This window comes from Cupressus sempervirens, chromosome 4, assembly GCF_028749045.1.
Source record: "Cupressus sempervirens isolate cs-2001-9-10 chromosome 4, ASM2874904v1, whole genome shotgun sequence".
NCBI lineage: Eukaryota > Viridiplantae > Streptophyta > Pinopsida > Cupressales > Cupressaceae > Cupressus > Cupressus sempervirens.
This window is the reverse complement of record NC_143121.1, coordinates 911,564,118-911,588,819: the sequence shown is the minus strand read 5'-3', so window position 1 is coordinate 911,588,819 and position 24,702 is coordinate 911,564,118. Positions and strand designations below refer to the sequence as shown.

The 24,702-nt window shown below is 38.3% G+C and overlaps 1 protein-coding gene across 6 annotated transcripts in view; it reads right to left on the bottom strand.

Moving 5' to 3' along the window:
• Positions 1 to 24,702, bottom strand: part of LOC149564365 (putative WD repeat-containing protein C2A9.03) — a 59,432-nt gene that overhangs the window by 10,528 nt on the left and 24,202 nt on the right. For all 6 annotated transcript variants that reach the window (XM_089827420.1, XM_089827422.1, XM_089827425.1 and 3 more), the window contains 5 exons: positions 23,892 to 24,029; positions 23,641 to 23,757; positions 23,196 to 23,287; positions 22,993 to 23,098; positions 22,433 to 22,519 (listed from right to left, as the gene is read on the bottom strand). In XM_089827420.1, coding sequence (XP_089683546.1) covers positions 22,433 to 22,519; positions 22,993 to 23,098; positions 23,196 to 23,287; positions 23,641 to 23,757; positions 23,892 to 24,029 — 540 coding nt within the window. The remainder of the gene's footprint in view (positions 1 to 22,432; positions 22,520 to 22,992; positions 23,099 to 23,195; positions 23,288 to 23,640; positions 23,758 to 23,891; positions 24,030 to 24,702) is intronic.

Below are 24,702 nucleotides of genomic sequence, written 5' to 3'. Positions count from 1 at the left end.
ATCTCTAGAAATAGGATTTGTTCCTAGAATAAGATCAATACAAAAGTCTATATCACGCTTTGGTGGCATACCAAGAATCTTACTCCGGAAGACATCTACATGTTCCTAAAGAATGGTATGATCAAGGGTCTTTTTCTTAGGTTCATTGTCATTAAGTTTATTCATAGACACAACAAACACCTAACAACCTCTTTGCATGCTCCACTTAAGTTGCATTGTGGAGATTATACAAAGAGATATGTAATGACCCCTACTCAAAGGTTGTCAAAACCAAATCCATTATTTCGTAAACAACTTAATTCTTTTTGAGCAATAATATATGTGTGTGTGTGTGTGTGTGTGTGTGTGTGTGTGTGTGTATTATAGTGCATCAAGTAATTGACAAAATTTTAACCTCGATTCCTTATCTCCCATCTATAACCATCCTAAGGAGAGCGTGGATTTACTTGACGTAAGGCGCTTGACACTAGTACATCCTCTAGTTTTACTCTGCCTCTCCCTACACAACACCATCTATTAACTCCTAGAAGTATATTGGGACAATAAGAAAATTGGCTAAAACTATGCCAATCTCTTCGAATTACAAATTTTATACGTTCTTATAGAATTTATGAAACTATCAAATTGTATTTCATTTATGTATAATTATTTAGATATATATTTATATTGTCATCATTAATATATATCAGTATATGTATATATCTATACATATATTTATATATATGACCATTCATACAATATATCTCTTAACTTTTGATATAGTTTCCTATTTATTTGTGTGATACCTTAGTATATACAATAATGTGATTCAAACTAATTAGAATTAGTATATTCTAGATCATGCGAATTCCATACAAAATAACATAATGTTGCCAAATTTCAGTTACTCCCTTGTCAAATTCAAGTGACTGGTATTTAAATGAATCTTTGTACAAAGTTGATGTCTAAGTATCCTTTAGATTACTTACTTCTCATCTTTCCCGAGTATCTCACTTATGTTTTTTGGGTCTCCCTTGCATTACCTTTACCTAATTCTGCCATGAGGGTTTTTTGTTTCTCTAATGTGTCGGGGTACAGGTGACTTAGGTGTGGTTGTGATTTGTTTGGGCATCTTCCTAATGAGAAGTAAGTTTTATGTGTCTCAATGTCTACTATATTGCCCCAACTTACCATTTCCTACGGATTCTGAGCATTCAAGTTGGCTTTCCCCTTTGGCAAACTTAATCAAGTGTATATCTGAAGAGGGAAGTCGTGGTGATGACTAACAAGTTGTACAAATGATTTTATCATAATGGAAAGACCCACAAAGCTGCAAATCAAAGCCAGGATGAAGCCCATTCATGTTGCAGAGGTAAAATCTATCTTTACAAGAAAGAACAGGTCTATGGGCTTTCAGCTACGCACTAATGGAAGCGAAGGTGTCATGTTCTACTTCTAAAGCTACAATGACTTGTGTCAAATCCAATTCTTTATGTACAAACAATGTGAGCATGATGTTGAATGAACAATTTTGGGCTCATAATCAAAAAGGTGTGCTCAAGATCTAACCTTGTAGCCATCAGATTGATATTAAAGGGTAAAGTGTTGTTGCTTTTACTTCATACCGGAAAATGTTGCTCACAGAGGGGTTTTCCGTCCCTAGGTAATGAAAAAGGCCACTTCTCCGAAGGCTTTGAAAATGGAAAGATAAGTGACTTTAAAGTACGAATATTCTTTGGAAATGCTCAAAAGATACTTTTGAAAAGTCAGTGGTGAAGATGGAACCCCGACATAAAGGAAAGCAAGTGTTAAATGCTCAGGGCAAAAAGTGAAAGAATGAAATGTGCAAGCTATTGAAGGATCACTCCCCGTACTTATTACGAGGTAATTGGTAAATACTTGCTTATTAATAACAGAGACCGAAAGGTCAATTTACACAAAAGGAAGAGACGATGTTTCCTTAGGAAACGATCGTAAAGAATAGAAACATTCTATTCCAGAGAAAGCAAAAAACGAAAGCAAACTAAAGCTAAAGATATTTACAAGATAACCATTAACTAATAATAGACGTCTTATCTATTATTGTAATACCCTCCCTTAATGGTTAATCTATCTAACACACCAAGCTGTCCTCTGAATTTGACAAACTTATTAGGACCAAGAGGCTTGGTGAGAATGTCTGCAGTCTGATCTGAGGTAGGAACATACTGCAGATCTATAGTCCCGTCTTCAACCAGCTGTCGTATGTAATGACAATGAACATCCACATGCTTGGTTCATTCATGGAAGACTGGATTCCGTGCTAACTTGATAACGCCTTTGTTATCAACAAACAGAGTAGTCGGTCCTGCTGGTGACATCTGCATATCCCCAAGCATCCGACGAAGCCAGACAGCTTCACATCTTGCCTTAACAGTCCCTCTATATTCAGCCTCTGTAGAAGAGAGAGAAACTGCCTGCTGCTTCTTGCTAGTCCATGTGACTGCACCGGATCCCAAATTGAACACATATCCAGATGTTGACTTTTTATCATCAACAGAGCCTGCCCAATCTGAATCTGTGAACCCACTGAGTTTAGGATTAGAACTCCGAGAATACAGAAGTCCATAATCAGAAGTGCCCTTCACATAACGAAGCACATGCTTTGCTGCCATCCAATGATCAGCCTTAGGAGCTGTCATAAAGCGTGAAATATAGTTGACTGCGAAGCTGATATCAGGCCTAGTAGCAGATAGGTAGATGAGGCTGCCTACTAGTTGCCTATATGTAGTATCATCAACGGAAGGAGAATCAGACTTGGCTGATAACTTGAGACCTTTCTCCATAGGTGTAGATGCAGGTTTGCAATCCTGCATTCGGAATTTGTCTAACAAGGCTCTGGCATATTTGGACTGAGAGATGAATATACCAGAAGACTGTTGCCAAACTTCAACACCTAAGCAATAATGCATGAGCCCAAGGTCAGTCATATCAAAAGATTGGCATAAGTGTTGTTTGATTCCCTGAATCAAAGATGTCGAACTGCCAGTGATGATCAGATCATCCACATAGATAACCAGAAGGATGATGTCACTGTCAGTAGTCTTGATGTACAGATTTGAGTCTGAAGAACTCCTCTTGAAGCCTTGATCACTGAGGTACGTATCAATCTTGATGTACCATGCCCGAGGGGCCTGCTTCAAACCATAGAGAGCTTTTACCAATTTGAGAACCTAATGGTCTTTACCAGCAACCTTGAAACCAGGAGGCTGCGTCATGTAGACCTCTTCATGGAGATCACCATTCAGGAAAGCACTCTTTACGTCCATCTGATGGACCTTCCAGCCAAACTGTGCTGCCATGGCTAAGACTAATCTGATGGTGCTCATCTTTGCACTAGGAGCAAAGGTCTCCTCATAATCAATGCCCTGACGCTGAGAAAAGCCCTTTGCCACTAAACGAGCTTTGTACTTATCCAAAGTACCATCTGATTTGTATTTGATTTTGTAGACCCATTTGCAGCTAATGGGTTTCTTCCTCGGGGGAAGATCAGAAAGGACCCAAGTGTTGTTCTTCAGCAGGCTCTGGTGTTCAGATTGCATGGCCTGTTCCCACTCTGGAATTCCTTTAGCCTCGGAATATGTTTGAGGTTCAAACACACTGTGAATGTTGGCCATAAGAGCAAAGTTAACAGAATCTATAGTTTTGCTCTTTTTCCGAGTAGTTCTCCCATCAATGAGCTCATCATCATGAAGATCAGCAAGTGTCTTAGCCCACCACTTAGGCCGGAGAGGAGAATGACCAACAGTAGTACTAGGAGATGCTCGATCAGCAGGATCCTGATCAGAAGAATCTGGATCAAACTCAGGTGAAGCATCTTCAAAACGAGGTGATCCTGCAGGAGAAGCCGGAGGTGGCTGTACAAGTATCACTGGTAGGACTGGAGCTGTAGGAGCTACTGGAGCCCTCCCATCAGGTGGACCTAATGGAAGCCGAACTCCCAAATCATGAACCTGCATAGGCTGGTCTGCTCGATCAGGAACAGGAGAAACAGGCATGAATGGTCCTCGCTGCTCATCAAAGACTACATCGCGGCTGTATATGAGACGAGATGTCTCAACATCAATAAGGCGGTAGGCTTTGTGAAGACTGCTATATCCAGCAAGCATCAGTTTTTGACTCTTGGCATCCAACTTGGTGCGTGAAGCATCAGGGATCCAAACAAAAGCAAGAGAGCCAAAAACCTTCAGGTGACTGATTCTGGGCTTGCGACCTGACCAGGCCTCCTCCGGAGTTTTACCTTTGACCGCCACTGTGGGTGACCGGTTCAACAAATAAACTGCAGTGTTAACTGCTTCTGCCCAAAAACGCTTCAGAACATGTCTGTGTTCGAGCATGGAACGAGCCATCTCGGTGATTGTCCTGTTCCGACGTTCAACTACACTGTTCTGTTGTGGCGTGTAGGGTGTGATGAACTGGCGTTGGATGCCATGTGTATCCAAGAAGCTGGAGAAAACATTAGAACAAAATTCCCCCCCATTGTTTGATCTAAGAGTAATAATAGATTTCCTAGACTCTTTTTCAACTAAGGGTTTAAACTTCTGAAATACAATAAATGCATCGGATTTCTTTTTAAGGAAATACACCCACATTTTTCTACTGAAATCATCTACAAACAACAAAAAATACCTGTACCCAGGAACAGAAGGAGTGGCCATAGGGCCACAGATATCAGCATGAACAAGCTGAAGTACTTGAGAAGCTCGCCAAGAATCGCCATTGGGGAAAGGTGTGCGATGTTGCTTCCCAGCCTGACATGCGTCAACTCCAAGGTGTTAGGTTTGAATCTCTGGCAAACCAAGAACAAGCTCATCCCAAGCAAGTTGTGAGAGATAATGCACATTTAAGTGCCCATATCGCTGATGCCAAAGTGTGCTGATGGAAGATCGCCGAACAGCCATAGCTAAGTCCTGAGAATCACCAGAATCAGTAAGTCTGAATAGACCATGATCCTCAAGACCAACTGCAATAGTAGACTTAGTCGCCCGATCAGTGATGTTGCACTGATGTGAACTGAAGGTGACTGCCAAGTGTGGAGAATATCGCAGCAAGTGACTGACCGAGAGTAGATTTAGTTCCATCCCTGGAACATAGTACACATCAAGGAATATGAGCTTCCTCCCAACAGACTGAATTTGAATGTTGCCTTTACCAACAACCGTGTACTCTTCTCCACCACCAAAGATAACAGAATCTGAATAAGGTTGGTAGTCAGTAAACCAGTCTCTGCGGTGAGTGAAATGTCGAGAGGCACCTGAATCAATGTACCAGGCAGATGACTGTACGTGATCTGCGGGTCTTTTAGCCATGAAGGCATAAAAGGCAGATTCTGCCTGCTCAATGTGCTCTGCACTGTTCGCTTTGGGTTGCGAACCTGATTGCTTAGACTGGGCAGCTAAGTGTTTCCGACATGCAACCTTCATGTGACCATACTTGTGGCAATAGTGGCATTGAATGTTCTTTTTGGTACCATCGGATGCTGGAGCAGAAGACTTCTGCTGAGATGGTTGCTGAAACTTGCCCTTATCCTTCTGAAAGGATTTCGCAGCAAAGGCTTGCTCAGTGGAGATGGAACTGGAGCTGCTACCGAACTGTTGTTTCCACCGATCTTGCTGAAGTAGCAAGGTGCAGAGATCAATGAACTTTAGATCAACACCAGTAGATGTGATGTTGAGAGTCTCGATAAAATGCTCATAGGAATTTGGTAAACTCCGAAGAGTGATTACCACAATATCCTCTTCCTCCATCTTGCGACCGATGGCAAGTAACTGATCACGGATTTCCTGAATCCGATTCAGGTGTGCCTGGAGCGAGGTGCGCTCATCCATGACAATAGAAAACAGAGTGTTTTTCAGAAAGAAGGCTCTGCTCTTGTCGGAAGTCTCATGAAGACCTTTTAGATGTGTCCAAATTTCGGCCGTTGTCTTGCCGGATGGAATCTGAGAAAGCTGGTCATCAGCTACGGATAGTTTGAGAAGCATTACTGCCTCTCGATTATTCAGATCCCATGTATCTTGATCAGGACCCGGAGACCCAGAACAAGTTGATCCGTGTTTCGATATTCGAAGATTGCAATGATGCGTTGCTTCCAGGTTCCATAATTGTGACCATTGAATTTGGAATTATGCTCGAGCAGAATATTTGTTAGAGATGCCATGGCACATTTTTCAATGAAAAACTGTGAAAATATGTGAAGGCACGTTCTTCGAGGCAAAAATACGAAAGACCCAGAAGAATCAGAGAATGACCCAGAAGAGAGCTCGAAAAACCCAGAAGGAATCTGCTGTCATTTTTTGAATCCGCTGGCTCGAAAATCGAGGCACAAAAATTGAGGCACCCAAAAAAACGGACAACAACCCAGTTGAGCTCTCGAAAAACCCACCAAGAATTTGCAAACAAAATTTTTTTTCGACCCCAAAAATTAGCGTTTTGAAAAAAAACGGCCCTAGCTGAAAAAAACTTGAAAAAACTTCAGATTTCTTGATGAAAAATGGTCGAATCTGCTTCCCAGAGCACGATGATAGACTGAGACGGCTAAGAGCATGAAGATTTGATACAGAAACATGCAGATTTTCACCCCAAAAACGCGAGTCTTCAAAAAATGGCCACGATTTCCACGCGATTTGCAGACCCGTAATTCGGGAATTTCTCCAAGCAGAAAAACCCTAGGTGGGTTTTGGAGAAATTAGCTGAAATAATTTTGGAAAAATTTAAACAAATAATTTCAAGAAGAAATTATAAATTTTTCCGAAAAAATTTAAGTATTTAGCTCTGATACCATATTACGAGGTAATTGGTAAATACTTGCTTATTAATAACAGAGACCGAAAGGTCAATTTATACAAAAGGAAGAGACAATGTTTCCTTAGGAAACGATCGTAAAGAATAGAAACATTCTATTCCAGAGAAAGCAAAAAACGAAAGCAAACTAAAGCTAAAGATATTTACAAGATAACCATTAACTAATAATAGACATCTTATCTATTATTGTAATAGTACTGTGATTCCAAATAGAAGGAAAATTGGGCCTACGAAAAAGTTGAGTTTCTCTCTCTTCCCCACATATCTTAAGTTGTCGAATATATCTTCAAGTCGGACTGTAAAGGGAAACAAGGCACTTTCTGCAGAACTAAAGCACATGTTTCGGTAAGTGATTTTTAGTGATATGACTTTACTTTAAGTATAGTAACAAGGCTTCCGAGAATATGAGTTTTTATGTAAAAGAAAACGGAAAGTTTAAATAGTTGTTGATTATGAAATTTAATGCAAATCTTGTTGTTATAATTGTTGGCCGAACTTAATTTCGTTCATGTAGCGCCAACGTTCGGATTCCTATATCTATTTCATCGGAATTGCTTGAAATTTGTTTCCCTGAGTTTTTTATAACGACTATTTATCGAGAATTGCATCCTGTGCAATCATAGCAAATGGCAATGAGAGTTGTAGGTTATGGCAAGTTAATAGGCCTGGAGAGTGAATTGAAAGATTTAACAGATACGTCATTCAAATTTTACGATTTGGGTGATCTCCATAGAAGATTGAATTCTCAGCCTATTCACCTGATCAATCAAAAGCTAAAAGAGATCGGATTGGTAGAAGCAGTTTGTTTTCCAATGGCAGTACATGCACCAGAGCTTGTGAGGGAATGTATCGAGAGATACAACCCAAAAACAAAGCAGATTTTGTTTCCTGACCAATCCATCCTCATCTCAATCAACAAAGCTCTAATGCAATCTGCGTTCGGAATTCCCGTAAAAGAGGAGTATTGTGATATTGATTTCGGCTCTTCCGCGTCAATGTTCAACTAAAAGAAGTCCCTAAGAAGGGAAGACATGCACAAGTGGCTTCAGATGCCTCGCTTGAAGAAGAGCAAAATGTCCAAGACCTTGTTCGGCACTAATTTGAAGAGGGAGATCATAGATATCCTCGCTCTGTTGCTCAAACTGAAGGGAAGGGAGGAGATTCTCAAGTTTATTGAGCACCATTTCTTCCTAGTGCAAGCTATCTGTGTCGAAGGTTTACAAATTCACTAGGCCCAAATCATCTATGATGAGCTCGCCTCGTGGATGAATTCAGACAGTTCTACATGTCCTCATATCTAATCTATGCCTTGGCCATGCATCGCCTATGGCCTGGCCTTCCCAGCATCCAGAATTACGACAAGCATACAAAGGTATATGAGTTCTACCCTCATCTGCAACTGCAAAGAAGCTTTGAGGAATATGTGGCAGTAATTGATGCCTTCACAATGAGGCTATGTCGGGAATTGCAAGGATGCCCTGAAAATTCTCATCTACAGCTGCAGAGAAGTTTCAAGGAATATGTGGCAGTAAATGATGCCTTCACAATGAGGCTATGTCAGGAATTGCAAGGATGCCCTAAAAGGAGATTTTTACCAGAGGTAATTTCAGCTATTAGCCAATTTGGATGCTCATTAATCCAATTTTCGAGCTTCCCATACTTGTGGATAGGTGCCTTTGATGGTTTTCCCAAGAGACTACCTAGGTATCGGGAGGACAAGGTGGTTCTGGTCGAATTATGTCGACAAATTCTTGAAGTAAACACCTTGTATCCAAATGTGAAGAAAATAGCCGAGATTTCCTTCCCCATAGTGGTTGGACTCTATTCCTGTGCTTCTAGATCCAATGCCCGAAATCTAGTGAAGAGTTTCGAGAGAAAAATCAAGTTGGTTGATTATGAGGTACTCAGGCCTCAATATGATCCTGTGAACTTCATGAGGGATCATTTGAAGCTGGGATATGCCTACAGACAAGTTTTGGATATTGAAGATTACTCGGCCGAATGTCTCAATGAATACTAGACTCAAGAGTAGTTTTGGTCCCGATTAACTATTGATGAAATTAAGTCGTATAATGATTCTATTGATGTTTCTGACCTTGCAAATGATGGCGCTTACATGCATCCCTCATCTTATGAGAAGATCAAAGGCACTCCCATTGTGTCTACCCCGCCTGCAAGCCCTTTTATTGACACTGTGGAGGTCCTCGTGCACGGAATTATCAAGAGGACGGACAAGTGGGTAGAGTGGACCCAAGCGAAGAAGAAGAGGACGAGAAGCACTAGTTCTACGGGTGGAGTATTGCCCAATCAACTGCAACAACCACCACCATAGCTACTACTTCAACTTCTGCAATACCAGCTCAATCTATTGGAGAAGGTGGAGACCAGCCTCCAAACAAGAATGTCTCAACCACTCCTACTTGTGGAGGTGGCTCTCTCCTGAATACGGGAAAAGTTGGGGACAAGGAAGGGGACAAGGACAAAGTGAAGGAGAAGGAACAAGAGAAATCTGTGGCCAAGTCTGCCTCCCCTATTCAAGTGATCAAGTTGGATGGTGACACAAACCCTATGGATGGACAAGATACATCTCAGCAAGGGGATACCTTGGCCCTCTCAGTGACTAACGTTGCTACCTTCCTTGCTGCTTCTCAAAGCAAGAAAACTCCCCCATTTGCTAGGAAGTTGTTCAATCCTATAACCCTGCAGTCTACTATCAATGTCCTCTCAACTGAGTTGTGGTTCAAGAAGACCATTGATAGAAAGAAGAGGTATGAAGAGGCCGCCCCATCGAAAGATCTAATCACACAAGCCACCTCCTCTCAGCCACCCTCCAAGAAGACAAAGAAGCAGAAATCAATTGCAGCATTGGCCACTGATCCTTCCACTGGCCCTATGTTGGTGGAGATAACAGAGCCACAAAAGGAAGGGAAGTTCCATGAGCTTACCATGAGTGACTTCCAGATTAAAACAGTGGATCCTGGTATCCCTGTTCATGACTCCATGGTAAATATATGGAAGTCCACCAATGAGAAGATTGAGGACAAGCTAGAAGAGCTAAGAGTGGAAAAAGAGGTCCTCAAAGCCTCAAACAAAGAGTTGATGGAGTGTATCAGGTCTACACTTGGGAGTACATCAACAAGCCAATTTGACCCGAATGCAGAGGAGAACAAGAATTTACTTTTGAAACTACAGCAAGAAAACGCAATTCGGGCAAATTGGCCGAACATGGGTAGATCAGATGAAAGCTCAAGGTCCCCCATTAATTGAAAATAAGGGAAATTTGTTGTTGGACGCTGACAAGTTAAGGGAGGCAGCTTCCAACCATCAAAAAACCATACAAAAGGCAGCAAATAGCTCGACAAAGCAATTGGCTCTGTTGCAAAACGTGATCGACGTAAAGACCAATGTTGCCATCTCTGACAGGATCCTCAATACAAGCCAAGAGCCATTGTTTCGTTGGAAAAAATCTCTAGAGTTCCTGGTAGAAAGCTCTGCCAAATCCACAAACGAGCTCAAGGGCATGCAAGACCTAGTGCAAAAGGTCACTAAGAAACTTTTTGGAAATTTAAAAATACTACACACGAAATCATACATATCTAGCAACGGTAAATTGGTGGATGTCAAGCGTATGAAAAGCAAGTTCCTGGCATTTGTTAATGAGGCGACTGACCCAGCAAATTTCTAGATGTCAAAGATCCAAGAGCTTTCATCAACGGACTCAATCATAAGGAGGGCATCAGAAAAACTCCAATCAAAGGTCGCCAGAGCCGATGAGCTAATAGAGATGCATGACTACTAGATGGTTCGAGCTGAAAATATCATCCCAAGTGTCAAGGAGTTAGACAAAGTAACTGATGCAATGAAAGCTTATAGAACTAAGACAATTACTCCTAAAAAGGCATAATCCCTGATATTCTTCTAGACATCTGTCATTCTCTCTCTCTCTCTCTCTCTTCCTTTTTGTAGCCATTTTTGGCATTTTGACAGCTAGCCTAGTCTCCGTAACAAACAATGATTCAGTCAATGTAACCGGCCATTTTGAAAAGGCCTATATATGTAAATTTTTAAGAAGTTAATAAGATCGGCAAAATTACTTTTTAGCGAACCCTTGTAGCTGGGACTACTGTGTGTGACTCTGAGTCCATTCTAATTTTGTTGTTCATTTAGTTAAAGTATAATATTGAGAATGAATGTGCTATTGTTGATAATTGAATGAATGCAAATGAACTTGGTTTTATTTCTTTCATTCAATAAATTGTAGGCCTTACTTTCTTCAGCATAAGCATTTTTATGTTCTTTATGCCACACATCGTAGTTCATGTATGTAGTGTAGTTCATTGCATAAGAGGGCCAGAAATTGATTAATAAAGTAGCCAAAAGATAGACAATCCGAGTATTGTTGAAATATCAGTTAACTTTGTAATTCGGGAATTACCCATTCAACCATCCTTCCCACTCTCTTGTTGTCGTAGCTAGTCTTGCATGTTTCCATCCTTGCATTTAAGATAGTATAGTTTGCATATCATGAGTTACTTCCCATTTTTGATTTGCCAAGGTTGTTTAAAGTGTTGAACAATCTGGTCTTTGCCTCTTCTACTCTTTGGTTAAGAGCATACCCCCAAAACCCGAAAAACAAAATTCATTGCAAATCTTGCAAATAAAAGGGAGTCATACCTTTCAATTCAGGGGTCTTTGATAGATTACTACACTAACCCATTCTATTGTTAACTTCTTTGTTTTCCACTAGTCGTTGGGCATTTCAAGAATCAATGTATAAACCATAACATTAAGGAAGACAAACTATTATCCAACACATAACTATTCTAATCAATATCCTGTACATTTGACTGCATGACCCAAAACGTGTGGTTTAGTCTCACCTTATTTCTTGGGTAGTCTCACCTTATATTCAGGCTAATCCCTTCACACCACGAGCGAAGCTATTAGTCAAACTTAACCGTCGATGATGATGGGGAGCGTAGCCTTATGCCTGTTAGCATCTCCAAAATATAATATATTTTCTCCTGTCCAACTCAGTAATTGTTTGCCCTTAATAATTTTGGTTCCTTACAACTCTCGCCTTGTCTTATTCGCCCATATTCTTTGTTGTTATATACCGATGGGTTAAGGCGCTTATGTGGCATATTATACAGTCACAGCTTTTAAGTGACCTCTTTGTCCGCTAGTGTGGGGCATCATCCCCCTTACAATTATTATATTATAATTAACACCACTTCTTATGTAATGATCTCAAGTAATTAGAGATTTAATTAATATGCATGAATTGATGCTTATCATTATTTCTTAATTTGTCTTGATATAATTTTATTATTGACCTAATTATCAATTTACTAATTATATTTTTTTTTATTAATCAAATAGGTGTTTATTATTATTAAGATTTATATCTTATTTGGGGGTCTATGACAAGATATAGGCCGTTGAATGCCTACAATCTTAGTATCCTTGCCCACATCATCTTTGCACTTAACTATCTTTTTCCTACATTCAATACTAGCTCCATGAGATCCTAGCCAATCCATTCCTAGGAAAACTTCATATGATGCCAAAGGAATCACACGAAGATCAACTATGGTGATAAATTTTCTCAAGATCAACTCACACTTATGCACTAGAGAATCTACTCACACATTTGCCCCTGATGCCAACTCCACTTACCAACCTATGTTTTGTTTCAATTCTACTAGCCCCCATTTCTCTACTATGAAAGGAGATGTAAAGGAACTTGTAGCTTCTGAGTCAAACAAAATAGTAAGAGAAGTACCCTGAATAACACCCAAAGTCTCGACAACTATGCCTTGGTGCTCTGTCTGATGATGCTCTACTGCTGCAAATACAATGTGTGATCTGTTGGCATCCCCTATTGTAGGCTTTGAAGTTGTAGGCCTCTATCCTGGAAATTGCGAAGCACCCTGAGGGAAATTCGCTGCAATTTTCCCAAACTGACCACAGTAGAAGCAGCCATTACCTCTACCAAAACCTTTCCAAAAGGGTGGTCGTGCACTAAACTGTTGAAAGTTGCCTCTACTAGCAACTGAATGTGTGCTCTGTACAGATTATGATGGAAGTTATGGATATTCTTGAAATGAGAACCTCCACCCTGAGCTAGAGGGAAGAACCTCTTCTGTTGTTAAACCTAATTACGCAATTAGCCTGCACTAAGCACACATTCAGTTGGTAGCAGAAGCATCTTTCAGCAATCTAATGTGCCATCATCAACAAAAGGTTTTGGCAAAGGTGATGGTTACTTCTCTTGCGTTCAATTTGGGTATATTGCAGCAAGTTACCCTCAAAATGCTTCACAATTTTTAAGACATAGACCTACAACTTCAAAGCCTACAATAGGAGATGTCGCTAAATCACACAAGGTGTTTGCAGTTGTAGAGCATCACCAAGCAAAGCACCAGGGCACTATGGTAGAGACTTTGGGTGCTATTTGAGGTAGTTCTCTTTTTGTTTTGTTTAACTTAGGTGCTACAGATTCCTTTATATCTCCTATCATAGTAGAGAAATGTGAGCTAGTAAAAGTAAAGCAAAACAAAAGTTGGCAAATAGAGTTAGCCTTAGGGGTAAAGGTGTCAACAGATTCTCTAGTGCATAAGTGTGAGTTGAACTTAATAAAGTTTATCACCGCAATTGATCTTCTTGTGATTCCTTTGGGATCATATGACATTGTCCTAGGAATGGATTGTGTAAGATCTCATGGAGCTAGTACTGAATGTAGGGAAAAGATTATTAAGCGCAAAGATGATGTGTAAAGGACATTGAGATTGTAGATATTCAGTGACCTATATCTCTTTATATGACCTTCGCAATTGAACTTAGGCGAAGCACGTTAAGAGGTTGTTAGGTATTTGTTATGTTTGTGAATGAACTTGATGATGATGAATCTAAGGAAAAGACCCTTCGTCATCCCATTTTTCTAGAATGTGTAGATATTTTTCCAAGTTAGATTTCGGATAAGCTACCAAAACATGATATAGAGTTCTATATTGATCTTATTCCAAGAGGAAAACCTATTTCTAGAGCTCCCTACCAAATGATTACTCAACAATTGAGTGAGCACATGCTTCAATTAAAATCTTTTTTGGCCAAGTGTTGCATTTGACCCAGTGTTTCCCCATGGTGAGTGCATGTACTCTTCTTTAAAAAAGGAGGATGGATCTTTAAGCTTGTGCATTAATTATAGACAGTTGAACAAGATAACAATCAAGAACAGGTGTCCTTTGTCGAAAATTGATGATTTATTTGATTAGATTAAAAGAGTCAAGGTGTTCTCTAAGATAGATATTAAATCACGGTACCATTAATTGCACGTTCATGAAGATATTCACACGACAACATTTCATACTCGATATGGTCATTATGAGTTCATAGTAGTTCCCTTTGGTCTCACAAATATTCCATCCGTTTCATGAGTCTGATCAATGGAGTATTTGTGCTTATCTTGACCACTTTGTACTTGTTTTCTTGGATGATATTCTGCTATACTCTAAATCCCAAGAAGAGCATGAGGAGCATTTATGACTGATTTTGCAATGTCATAGAGATAATCGGTTGTATGCCAATGCAGCAAATTGTTATTTCTTTCGGTTGGAAGTTCAATCTTTGGGGCATGCTATTTGAGGTGAGGGTATCTCAGTAGATCCCTCAAAGATTCACTAAATTGTGGAATACTCAACACCCACTAATGTGTCAGAAGTCCACAATTTTATTGGTTTCGTTAGACATTACTGCAAGTTTGTTCAAGGATCAGAAGTTTCGAGGATATTACATCTCTCCAGAGAAAAGGGAAGAAGTTTGTCTGGACAGAGAAGGGTGAAGAGGCCTTTCAAAAGCTCAAACAGCATTTGACTAGTGCACCTATACTAGCAGTACCTGATCCATTAGATGATTCCATGGTGTGCATAGATGCTTCTTCAAAAAGGGATTGGAGTTGCCCTTATGCAAGAAGGATGTTTGATTGCTTATGATCTCACAAACTCAAGGATCAGGAGTTGAATTATCCTACACACGATCTTGAGTTAGCAATAGTTGTTTATGCCTTGGTTCAATTGAGACACTTCCTTTTGGGACATCGATTTGAGCTTCATAGTTATCACCGCAGTTTGTGATATATCTTTCTATAGCCTAATCTGAATGCTAAACAATGGCGATGAATGGAATTTCTTTGTAAGCATGACTTTGAGGTCAAGTATATCCAAGGTAAGGAAAATGTGGCAGCTGACACTTTGAGTCACAGGAAACATTAGATATAAGCTTTGACTCTTAGTGTGGATTCATGAAGCCATATACTCCAAGCAATTCCTACAAATACTTGGTATCAAAAAGTGAATTCAGAGATTGAGTCAGGTAGACCATTTAAGGGCACATTTTTAGGTCATGTGTTGGAGTTAGATGGTCTTTCACGTCACATGGGATGGATATATGTACCAACATCAAATGATCTTCATATACTAGTTTCATTTGAGGCTCATCGTGCACCTTACTCGACACATCTAGGTGTCAAGAAGATGCACACAGACCTTCAACAACTATAAATCGTTTCGGTATGAAGCGTAAAATTGTTGATTATGTGGCTAGGTGTCTAGAGTGTCAAAGGAACACCTACATCCAGCTAGACTTTTGCAACCTAATTTTGTTCCATCATGGAAATGGGACATCATCTCTCTTGATTTCATTGTGGATGTGCCTATGACCCCTTGTAGGCACAATGCTATCATGGTCACTATTGATCGATTAACTAAGGTGGCATACTTTTCTCCAATGAGAACATCGTATACAACAACTTCAATAGCTAGTCTTTATGCAGGACATTGTGAGACTACACGATATTCCACGAAAGATTATTTCAAATAGGGATCATGTGTTTACATCTGCATTTTGGACTTCCTTACAACATGACCTTTGAACTCAACTAAGTATCAACTCACCACATCACCCTGAGACCGATGGTCAAACAAAGCGAATTAATTACATGTTAAAGGATATGTTGAGGATGTATGTCATGGACAAATAGACTAATTGGGAGAACTGTTTATATTTGGTTGAGTTAGCTTACAATAATGGCTATCATAGTTCAATTATTATGTCACCTTTTCAAGCATTGTATGGTTGTCCTTCTCATACACCTTTGAGTTGGAATAGGTTAGAGGATCACATTTTGTTGGAACCTGAGATGTTTCGAGATATGAAGCAACAACTTGTGCACATCCAAGAGCATGTGACCACAGCTCAGGATAGACAAAGAAGTATGCAAGTGCTCATAAGGTGGATAAGTAGTTTGTAGTTGGAGATAAGGTCCTTTAGAGAATGCATGCGTAGAAGAATTCAATCCATTATGGAAAGGGTTCCAAGCATGCACCTCGGTTTGTGGGTCTGTTTGAGATTCTAGAGAGGATAGGTTCAATTGCCTATCATCTTGCATTGTCGCCCAACATAACTTGCATTCATGGTGTTTTCCATGTTTCAATACTTAGACAGTATATTCTAAATGTGGCACATGTTCTTGACTAGAATGCATTACATATAGAGGGGGCAATTTGGCTATGGACCCTGTTCGCATACTTCAGCAACAGGAGTTGAACCTCAAGGGTTGCACTATCGAGCAGGTACGGGTCCAATAGGACCCTACTGATGATTCATCAGCGACTTGGGAGGCTGCATCACGACTTGGGAGGCTGCATCACGACTTGTTTATAGGCTTCTAGGAGTAAGCCTAACTCTAAATGGGTAGATGCAGTGCCCACTTGTAATTTACTTTTCAGTTCATATTGTCAAACTCTTTTAGGCCAGTTTTCATGTGTGTGTTGATTTATTTAGTGAATCTTGATGATATAGTTGTAAGACACTTATTTATGATTGGATTTATATATATCATGAGTCATTGCTTAGTTGAGACATTTTATGTGTTCAATTGATGGTTATGGTTACTTACATCATGATGATACTTTATATGCTTCCAATTAATGATTATGGTTATCTTCATGACAATGGAATTATATGTCATGATGTCATGTATGTATATAGATTTATTGGATACTGTCATGATACTCGGAAGTGAATAGATATCTTGTATGTTTTACATTTTTGTTTGACATGCCTAACATCCTTGAGGGAGTTGTAGTAACCTGCAAACAAGATCTACACGATGTACCACTCCCCGTCATTGTCTGTTATATGTAGTTGTATATGTACATGCTCGTCTTTTATGCAAGATTGAAGATACCAAGCATTGACTTCCTTGAATTGCCAGAATGAGCATGCCCTATTACATATCTAATTGGTAAGAGAGGGAAGATAATGTTCAAAACCAAATTTAATCCTAAGCTTTCATAGTCTTGAAACAATGGACGAGTATCCTACTAACTACCCATTTGAATTCAACAAGGTCACATGAACTCGTGGACCCTTCCCTTGTGCTTGGTTTTGCATTGTGGATTTTTTTAATTATATAGTAAATTCATTATTCTTGAAATATGAAAATATTAAATTATAAAAATATTTAATTAATGTGAAACTAACTAAATACTTATAGTTAATTTGGAGACCTAATTTAAAAAGTCTACTTGTTAAGGTTGAGAATTTAATTAAATAATAAATTATAAAGGTAAATTGGAATTCAATGCATAATTAATTTAATAATAATTTCTGTTACTCAGCCTATCGCTCCTTAGAGGCGACTGTGGGTGCTGACTCCACTGGTCGAGCCTATCGTTGGTATGCCCAGGCATCTTCTCTATTGAGTTTTGTGGGGATCGAGATGGACCGTCTTCCTCCTTTCCAATAATCTTTGGATTTCCTTGCTCATCTCCTCCCTTCTCGACAAGAGTTGAATAGGCATGCGAGGATAGACATCTATAGGCAATATATCTGTACCACTTGGGTCAATCCCCTGTGGGGTTCCATCCAAGGATGGCATTTTATGCAAAGTGGTTCATTGGTATATAGGATGAGTTCATTGTGCGTCCTTAATACCTTTCCCAGTGTTGAACACACACACTTTGGATCTCCTTGGGCTCTTTCAGGGAGGTATTTCATTGGCTCCATATCCAAACAAATCACCAAATTGATAGAAAGGACTAGATCTATCGGCTTTGCAACATAGGGGAGGCTAAGACGAAGACACTTTATTTTCTACAGCCTCATTATCATGAGGTTTGAGGAAGCTTTTACTACCTATTTAGGGAGTGTCAGTCTCTCTCATCATTCTTCAAGTACTCTGATCAGCGGTGTCTTACGCTTCATCTCTAGGTCACAAGGCTTCAAGACCACACCTTGTAGGTTTTGCTCCCTTCGAGACAAAACACATATCATCTCATTAACCCCTCCTTCACGTTGATCTCTCTGGCTTGGGTTACCAAACAATCGCTTGGCCTCCCTCCTAGAGACACTAGATCCATGAAGCCACGCAAGGGTTACACGTGGCAACATCCCTCCACTTCCAGTGACTTTCAAAGAGGGCTCAGGGCCTCCTATCACCTCGAACCGTATCCTTTTGTTCTAGACTTTTTCTCAAGTTTTTGGATTTTGTTGTTGTTTTTCCCCGAGAACCCTTAGGTACTCCTGTCGTTTGCAGGTCTTTTGTTGTGTATTAGCAATCCCTTAGACCCTCTTTGTGGTCTCTTGTTGGACATTAATAAATTTATCTTATCTTCTCTTTATCTCTTTTCCCTCAAACCAATAGTTTAGGCACATTCTGATTGTAAGGAAGTCGGCCTTCTCCGGAGATTCACCTCAACGCACAAGTCCTACACTTGGAGGTTGTTTCCATGTTTCACAAAGTTGCTTGGGGATCAAGCCCCAAGCATGGATGCAAAATTTTGTGTTAACAGTAATCACACTTAATATATTTTTGCTCCAAGTGAAATATCATCTCCGTGTTGATTTTCTTTGTGTTGTAGAGGTTTTCTTTGGTTTGCAAGGTGTTGTTCCTAGCTAATCCAACAATATTAATATATTATATTCACAATCATAATAGTAGGGGACTCAAACATTGATGATCACACCATGATCAAAACCGATAATAAGCAATTACTTTAATATTAGTTTCACTTGTTATTCAATCTAAACAATTTACTGGCAACCATTGGCTTTTATAAACACTTTTTCAGCCACCCCAAAATTAACCTATGGGATATGATTCTTGTACAACCTTTATTATTTAATTATTAACACAACTTAATTTTAAATATTAATCTTCAAAATTCGAAAGGTGTAATACTTCCAACAATCGCTCCTTAGTACATCACTTTGAACAAAGGTAGGACCATTGGCACTAGACAAGGCATTGGATAGTTAAGTGAGCTTGAGTTGGAGTAGTGATAGAATAGAACACCTCTAAAAAGCCTAGATGCTTCACCCGTGTCATCAAATACAATGAGTGCTAAGTGGGCCTTGATGTTGTTTGGAGAGGGATTTGTGTGAGCCAATTTTCATGATATATGAACTAATGAATTTGGCTCAACTACGTCATCAAAACCTCATAAAACATCATAACTTTGACATGCTGCAAAAAATGTCTCCTACATGTCAATGGATGAGATTATGAATTCTACATGAACAGTTCATAAGGAACAAAACTTGTTGAAGGTTTTTCAAATGAGGCAACAAGCTAAGTGTGCTTGATCTTGGGGAAACTCTATGATTAAGTGCACTTGAGTCAAAGTAATACTAGGATGTGTGACCCCTAAGGAACTCTCAATTATTCACCCCTTATGAGCATCAACTAGATGGGATGAGTGCTAAATGGACCGGTCATGCTCATGAGAGATGGATGACCTCTTAGGAAGTGTCAATTCTTCACCCCTATAAGCACCTCTATTAGATGTTATGAGTGCTAAACTAACTATTTATGCTCAAGAGAGATCGTTTTATGTGAACTATTGCTAACAAAATATGGATTAGTGATTTTGATTGAAAAACTACAAAGATGAATCTAATAAAGCATCATAATTTGGCACAAAAACCCTCCAACATGTAAATAGATAAGCTAAAGGAGCTCTCTAATTGATATGATTCATAAGGCATAGCACTAGTTGAAAAGTCTTTAAATGTGGTAGTAAGCTAGGGCCCTAGGATTTTAAAACAAGGGCAATTCAATCTTACCCCCAATAACAGGATAGTCCCCCACCAATCAATGGCTAATTTCCGACAAACTATAGCCCCCCACCCATTGATATTGAGGAAAATCCAAGGATAAGTTTTCTCGAGTTCCCAAAAAATTCCTAATTCTTCACCCCTATGAGAAGCACCTAAATGCAATGAGTCCCAACTGAACTATTCAGCTCGTGAGAGATGGGTTTATGTTAACAACTAATCATGAACTATGGGTCAATGAGTTTGACTCAAGAACTGTAGTTAAATCCTAGTAAAACTTCATAATTTGACACTACAAATTAATATCTACCCATTTGTTAGCACAAATATAACAAACCAACCAAGACATACCAAATTGAACATATCAATAGATGCCCTGACCACCCATGAACACCTATAATCAAGACAACCTTGAATATTCACAAATACATCACTATTGTGAATCAAGACACATAACCATCCACAAGAGAAACTCTCCAGCTACGAATTAACATATACAAAACTGCCCACAGCAACACTCTTTTAAATTGAGACGCACTCTACAAGTCTCCAAGTTTGTAGATCAAGACATACTCTACTATCCACAATTACATATTTCTAAATCTATTATTGATGAAGACATTCAATTCTGACTATACACATTAAAAAAAGGAAGACTGACAGGCTCCTTGATCTGAAAAGTACACAAAATGTAGAATTGATGTCTCTAAAGCAATGTGTCATTTCTAACCAAGAAGCTACTTCATGGAAAAGTGTCCCCATCCTCTTATTTCTCCAACTTCGCCTTGAGCTCATTTGGCTTATTCATAAACAAAATCTTCTTTGCCGTCCAAGTTGTAGGGTCTTGGTCATGGGCTGCAAAACCACAGCTGTCCACCAACCTAACCTTTATTTGTCTTCAACTTTTTGTTAACACTCCCCTTGGCACATTGAATGCAACTCCTCAAGATATATTTTCTTTGATTATAATAGTACTAGAACGCAATGATTATTGAAAATGGAGCTCACTAAATATAGCATCACGCCATGAATGAAAGTGATAGTAAGCAATATTATCATAATATTTCATTTGTAATCAATTGGATTGATTTACATTTGCAAACATTGGCTTTTATAAAGCCTCTTTAGAACATGCAAAAGCTGTCGTATAAGATACTATTACCATACAATTAACTATCCTTCATTTATTTAATTATTATTCCATTTCCTAGCTTTCATTTAAATACTAACCTATAAAGCTTCCAACAATGTAATATTTTATGACAATAATATAATTTTACATACATGATAATAATATTTTAATATATGTATAATTATGAGTTAATAATTTTTTAATGGTTTCCATATGAAAAGTGTACATCAGCACCCAGCAATACTGAAAACCAAAAAAAATCATCATACCGAAACCCAAACTGGCAAACACAGCAATGAACACTTAAATTTGTTGATCCTTGAACCTTAAACTGTTACCATTCTATCTTAAAGGAATGATTTGACTATTAAATTGTTTGATGTCCACTGTCATAGATTTTAATATAATTTGATTTCAAGCCTTAAGAATATTTCATTCTGTTTGACAATTTAATTAAATAATAGAAAAGTGATTTTATATTTTTAAATAATTTCTTTTGTATTTTTCTTGCTGTTGTTTCCGGACGAGATTGTGTGTTTTTTGCATCATCCAGAAACAACAGCAAGAAAAGTCATGAATTCTTTAAAAAATTGTTATCTTTAATTTCTTGAATTCCCAATATATAACTTATTTTCTGACACCATAGACCACACCCATGTCCTTGTCCCCATTTCCAAAATTTCTAATGACTAAAGTTATAAATAATATAGCCATCTCCTTATTCATTTACTGACATGGCCTGACTTGATTGACATCTCCCCCCTCATATCAATACCCATGGGTTTCCTGGTATCTATGTTGCTGATCTCAAATTCTGAAAAAAACATTTGGAATCACGGAAATGAATTCCCCATCCCAAAAATTTGGGGAAAACATTATATTATAATTGCATGCAAACATAATTCCTTGCCTTCAGTTAACCCAAAACTTTTAGCTGTTTAATATTAGTCTGTCCAGTCACTAAACTTCATCCACAGGATTTCTGTATTGTCACGACAGATTTGGTTATCAGTCTACTCACTTTGTCTTGTTGCAATACTAATTGAGGTCAAAATTTGGATTTTTCAAAGACATACTCTGTGAATTGTCTATTGGATTTTCTTTTTATTGGAAATACTTGGAAATAAAAATGGAAAATTTAAGAAGGCATTGCTTTATCAAAGGTGGAAATTGTCAGTCTGCACAACCTCTTGAGGCAGGAGTACATGCCAATTCAAACCCATTAATTCATACGAACAAACAGATGTATTCTCATTTTCAGAAATAAATTCTTCACAAAAAATAATTGCTTAGTATTGAAATTTTATCGGAATTAAGGACAATTATTTTCAGAATATCCAGTTGCAACAGAAGATTTTATACCTTTCCTTTCTGGTGATCTACAAGCATCCCATCTGCATGGTCTCCAACGACGACAACAAGCTTTTTATCAGGACTGATAGACGTATGCTGTAACAGATCAAAATCATCTTTGTTAAATATCTTCCCAGCTCAAATTCATACATATTAATATTCTGTATCATTTCAAAATAATTCCTCAAATTCACATTAACTAACATTCTAAGAACCAAAGGAGTTGGCTTAGCTCTGGTTCTCTGTTAATTTTTTGTGTTTTGTGTTTCTGGTCTCGTCTTTCTACTGGTTTTTGGGTTTTGTACTGGTCTCTGGTCTTTAGGATGCTGTAGTTTATAAAGTTTTATTATTTTTTAAGCATAGTTTTAATTTTGGACTTAAACGATAATATCTTGTAATTTGATACTAATGGGTTCCGGGTGTTTGTAAAACCTGCTTTTACCTTAATCCAAAAAACATTCCAAGATTCAAATAGCATTTAAAAGGCTCATACAAAGTCAAATTGGATATTCAGTGCATTAAATATATTCAAATCTCATTAAAACAATCTTCAATGAAACAAAACATACATTCACAGCCCAAGGATAGTAAGAACGCCCAAGTAGAGAAAATGTCTCAGTATCAAAAATCCGGACAACAGAATCATTATTTGAGGTCATCAATTGTGTTGCACCGCTGTCAAAAATTATAAAGAATCCTGTTAAATGTATTCTACCCAAGAAATATATATAAAGTATCAATTGTTTGATAACTGAGTATCCTTGTGGTTTACCTCGTACTATCATAGATCTCAATGGCATTGGTGATGGCATTCTCATCACGAGTTATCTTTGCACAGTAGGACACTCCATTGCTATCTAAATTCTGGTGGCCATATTTCAAAAAGGATCAGCTGAATAATCCATAGTATCCCTCTACAAGATATATAGGATCAGACAATATTATAACTGACTCTAACTACACAAAAAGCAAACATCAATTTATAATATTCAAGACGATGATAATGTGATAAAACATGTCAAACATGACACTAAGATGAAATATATTGGGAAAACAAATTACTTATATCCTCCCAATGTAACCAACGTAACCAACGTATACTGAAGAAGAACAATATTTAGAAGTTAACAGGATTTTCATAGAAAAGAGAACGGTAAAAATCACCACATAAGCACTATGGTTTAGATGACATCCAAACAAAAAAAAGAATATTGTACCTTAGCAATCATTTCTCCCTCAAATCCACCAGCAACCATAAGATTGTTCTTAACACACATCGTGCTAATTTGAATTCTCCCAAGACCTTTTTGTACTGCCCATGGATTCTTCTCCACCTGCAAGAAATAGATACTCCATATAATCTTTTCTAGACAGCACAGCTTTAGTTGATTGCTTATTAAGTGTACAGCATCATAAAGTGCATACTCCTTCCTTTTAAACGAACAGAATCAAATGTAACTGATTATACCTCTTTCGCAGGTGTGATGGGTCCAGAGACATTGAGAACTTCAGTGCTTTTTCGTTTTACCGAGCACCAATGCATAAGAGAATAGTTGCTCATTAGATAGACATCATGCTTTGAAGTTGACCAAACAAGATTCCTCAACTGCAGACAAAGATGACTAGCATAATAAGACAATATCATACAATGTTATCTACTCATGAAGAGAATTTATGAAGCATGTGATCATAAGCAATCAGACAAAGTGAATCATAGGCACTTGATAAGTAAGAAATCAAATTTGCTGAGGTTAATTAAAAAATTTGTAATAATTGCAAGGCAGACTCAAGAGAGCAACTTAACAATGAAGTGTGACTTCTTGGTTGCTCCCTAAAATGAACTTCAGTTAAAAATTTGGATTATCCTTCTCCAAATTAATATCAAATTTTAGGCAGGAATACAGCTGATAAATACATGGATGATGATTTGATCAGCATTTTGACCACCAAATTCATTGATTTGTTTATAAAAACACGCGCGGATTATCCTTCTCCAAATTAATAACAAATTTTAGGCAGGAATACAGCTGATAAATACACGGATGATGATTTGATCAGCATTTTGACCACTAAATTCGTTGATTTGTTTATAAACACGCACATCAGCATTTTGACCACCAAATTCATTGATTTGTTTATAAACACACACACACACACACACACATAATAGGCATAAAGCATACATATGGAGTTTAAAATTTTGTTTCAAAAGCTAATTAGTTGAATACAATCAACCATGAGCACAAAAATAGGATAACAAGTACACAAATTATCCCAAC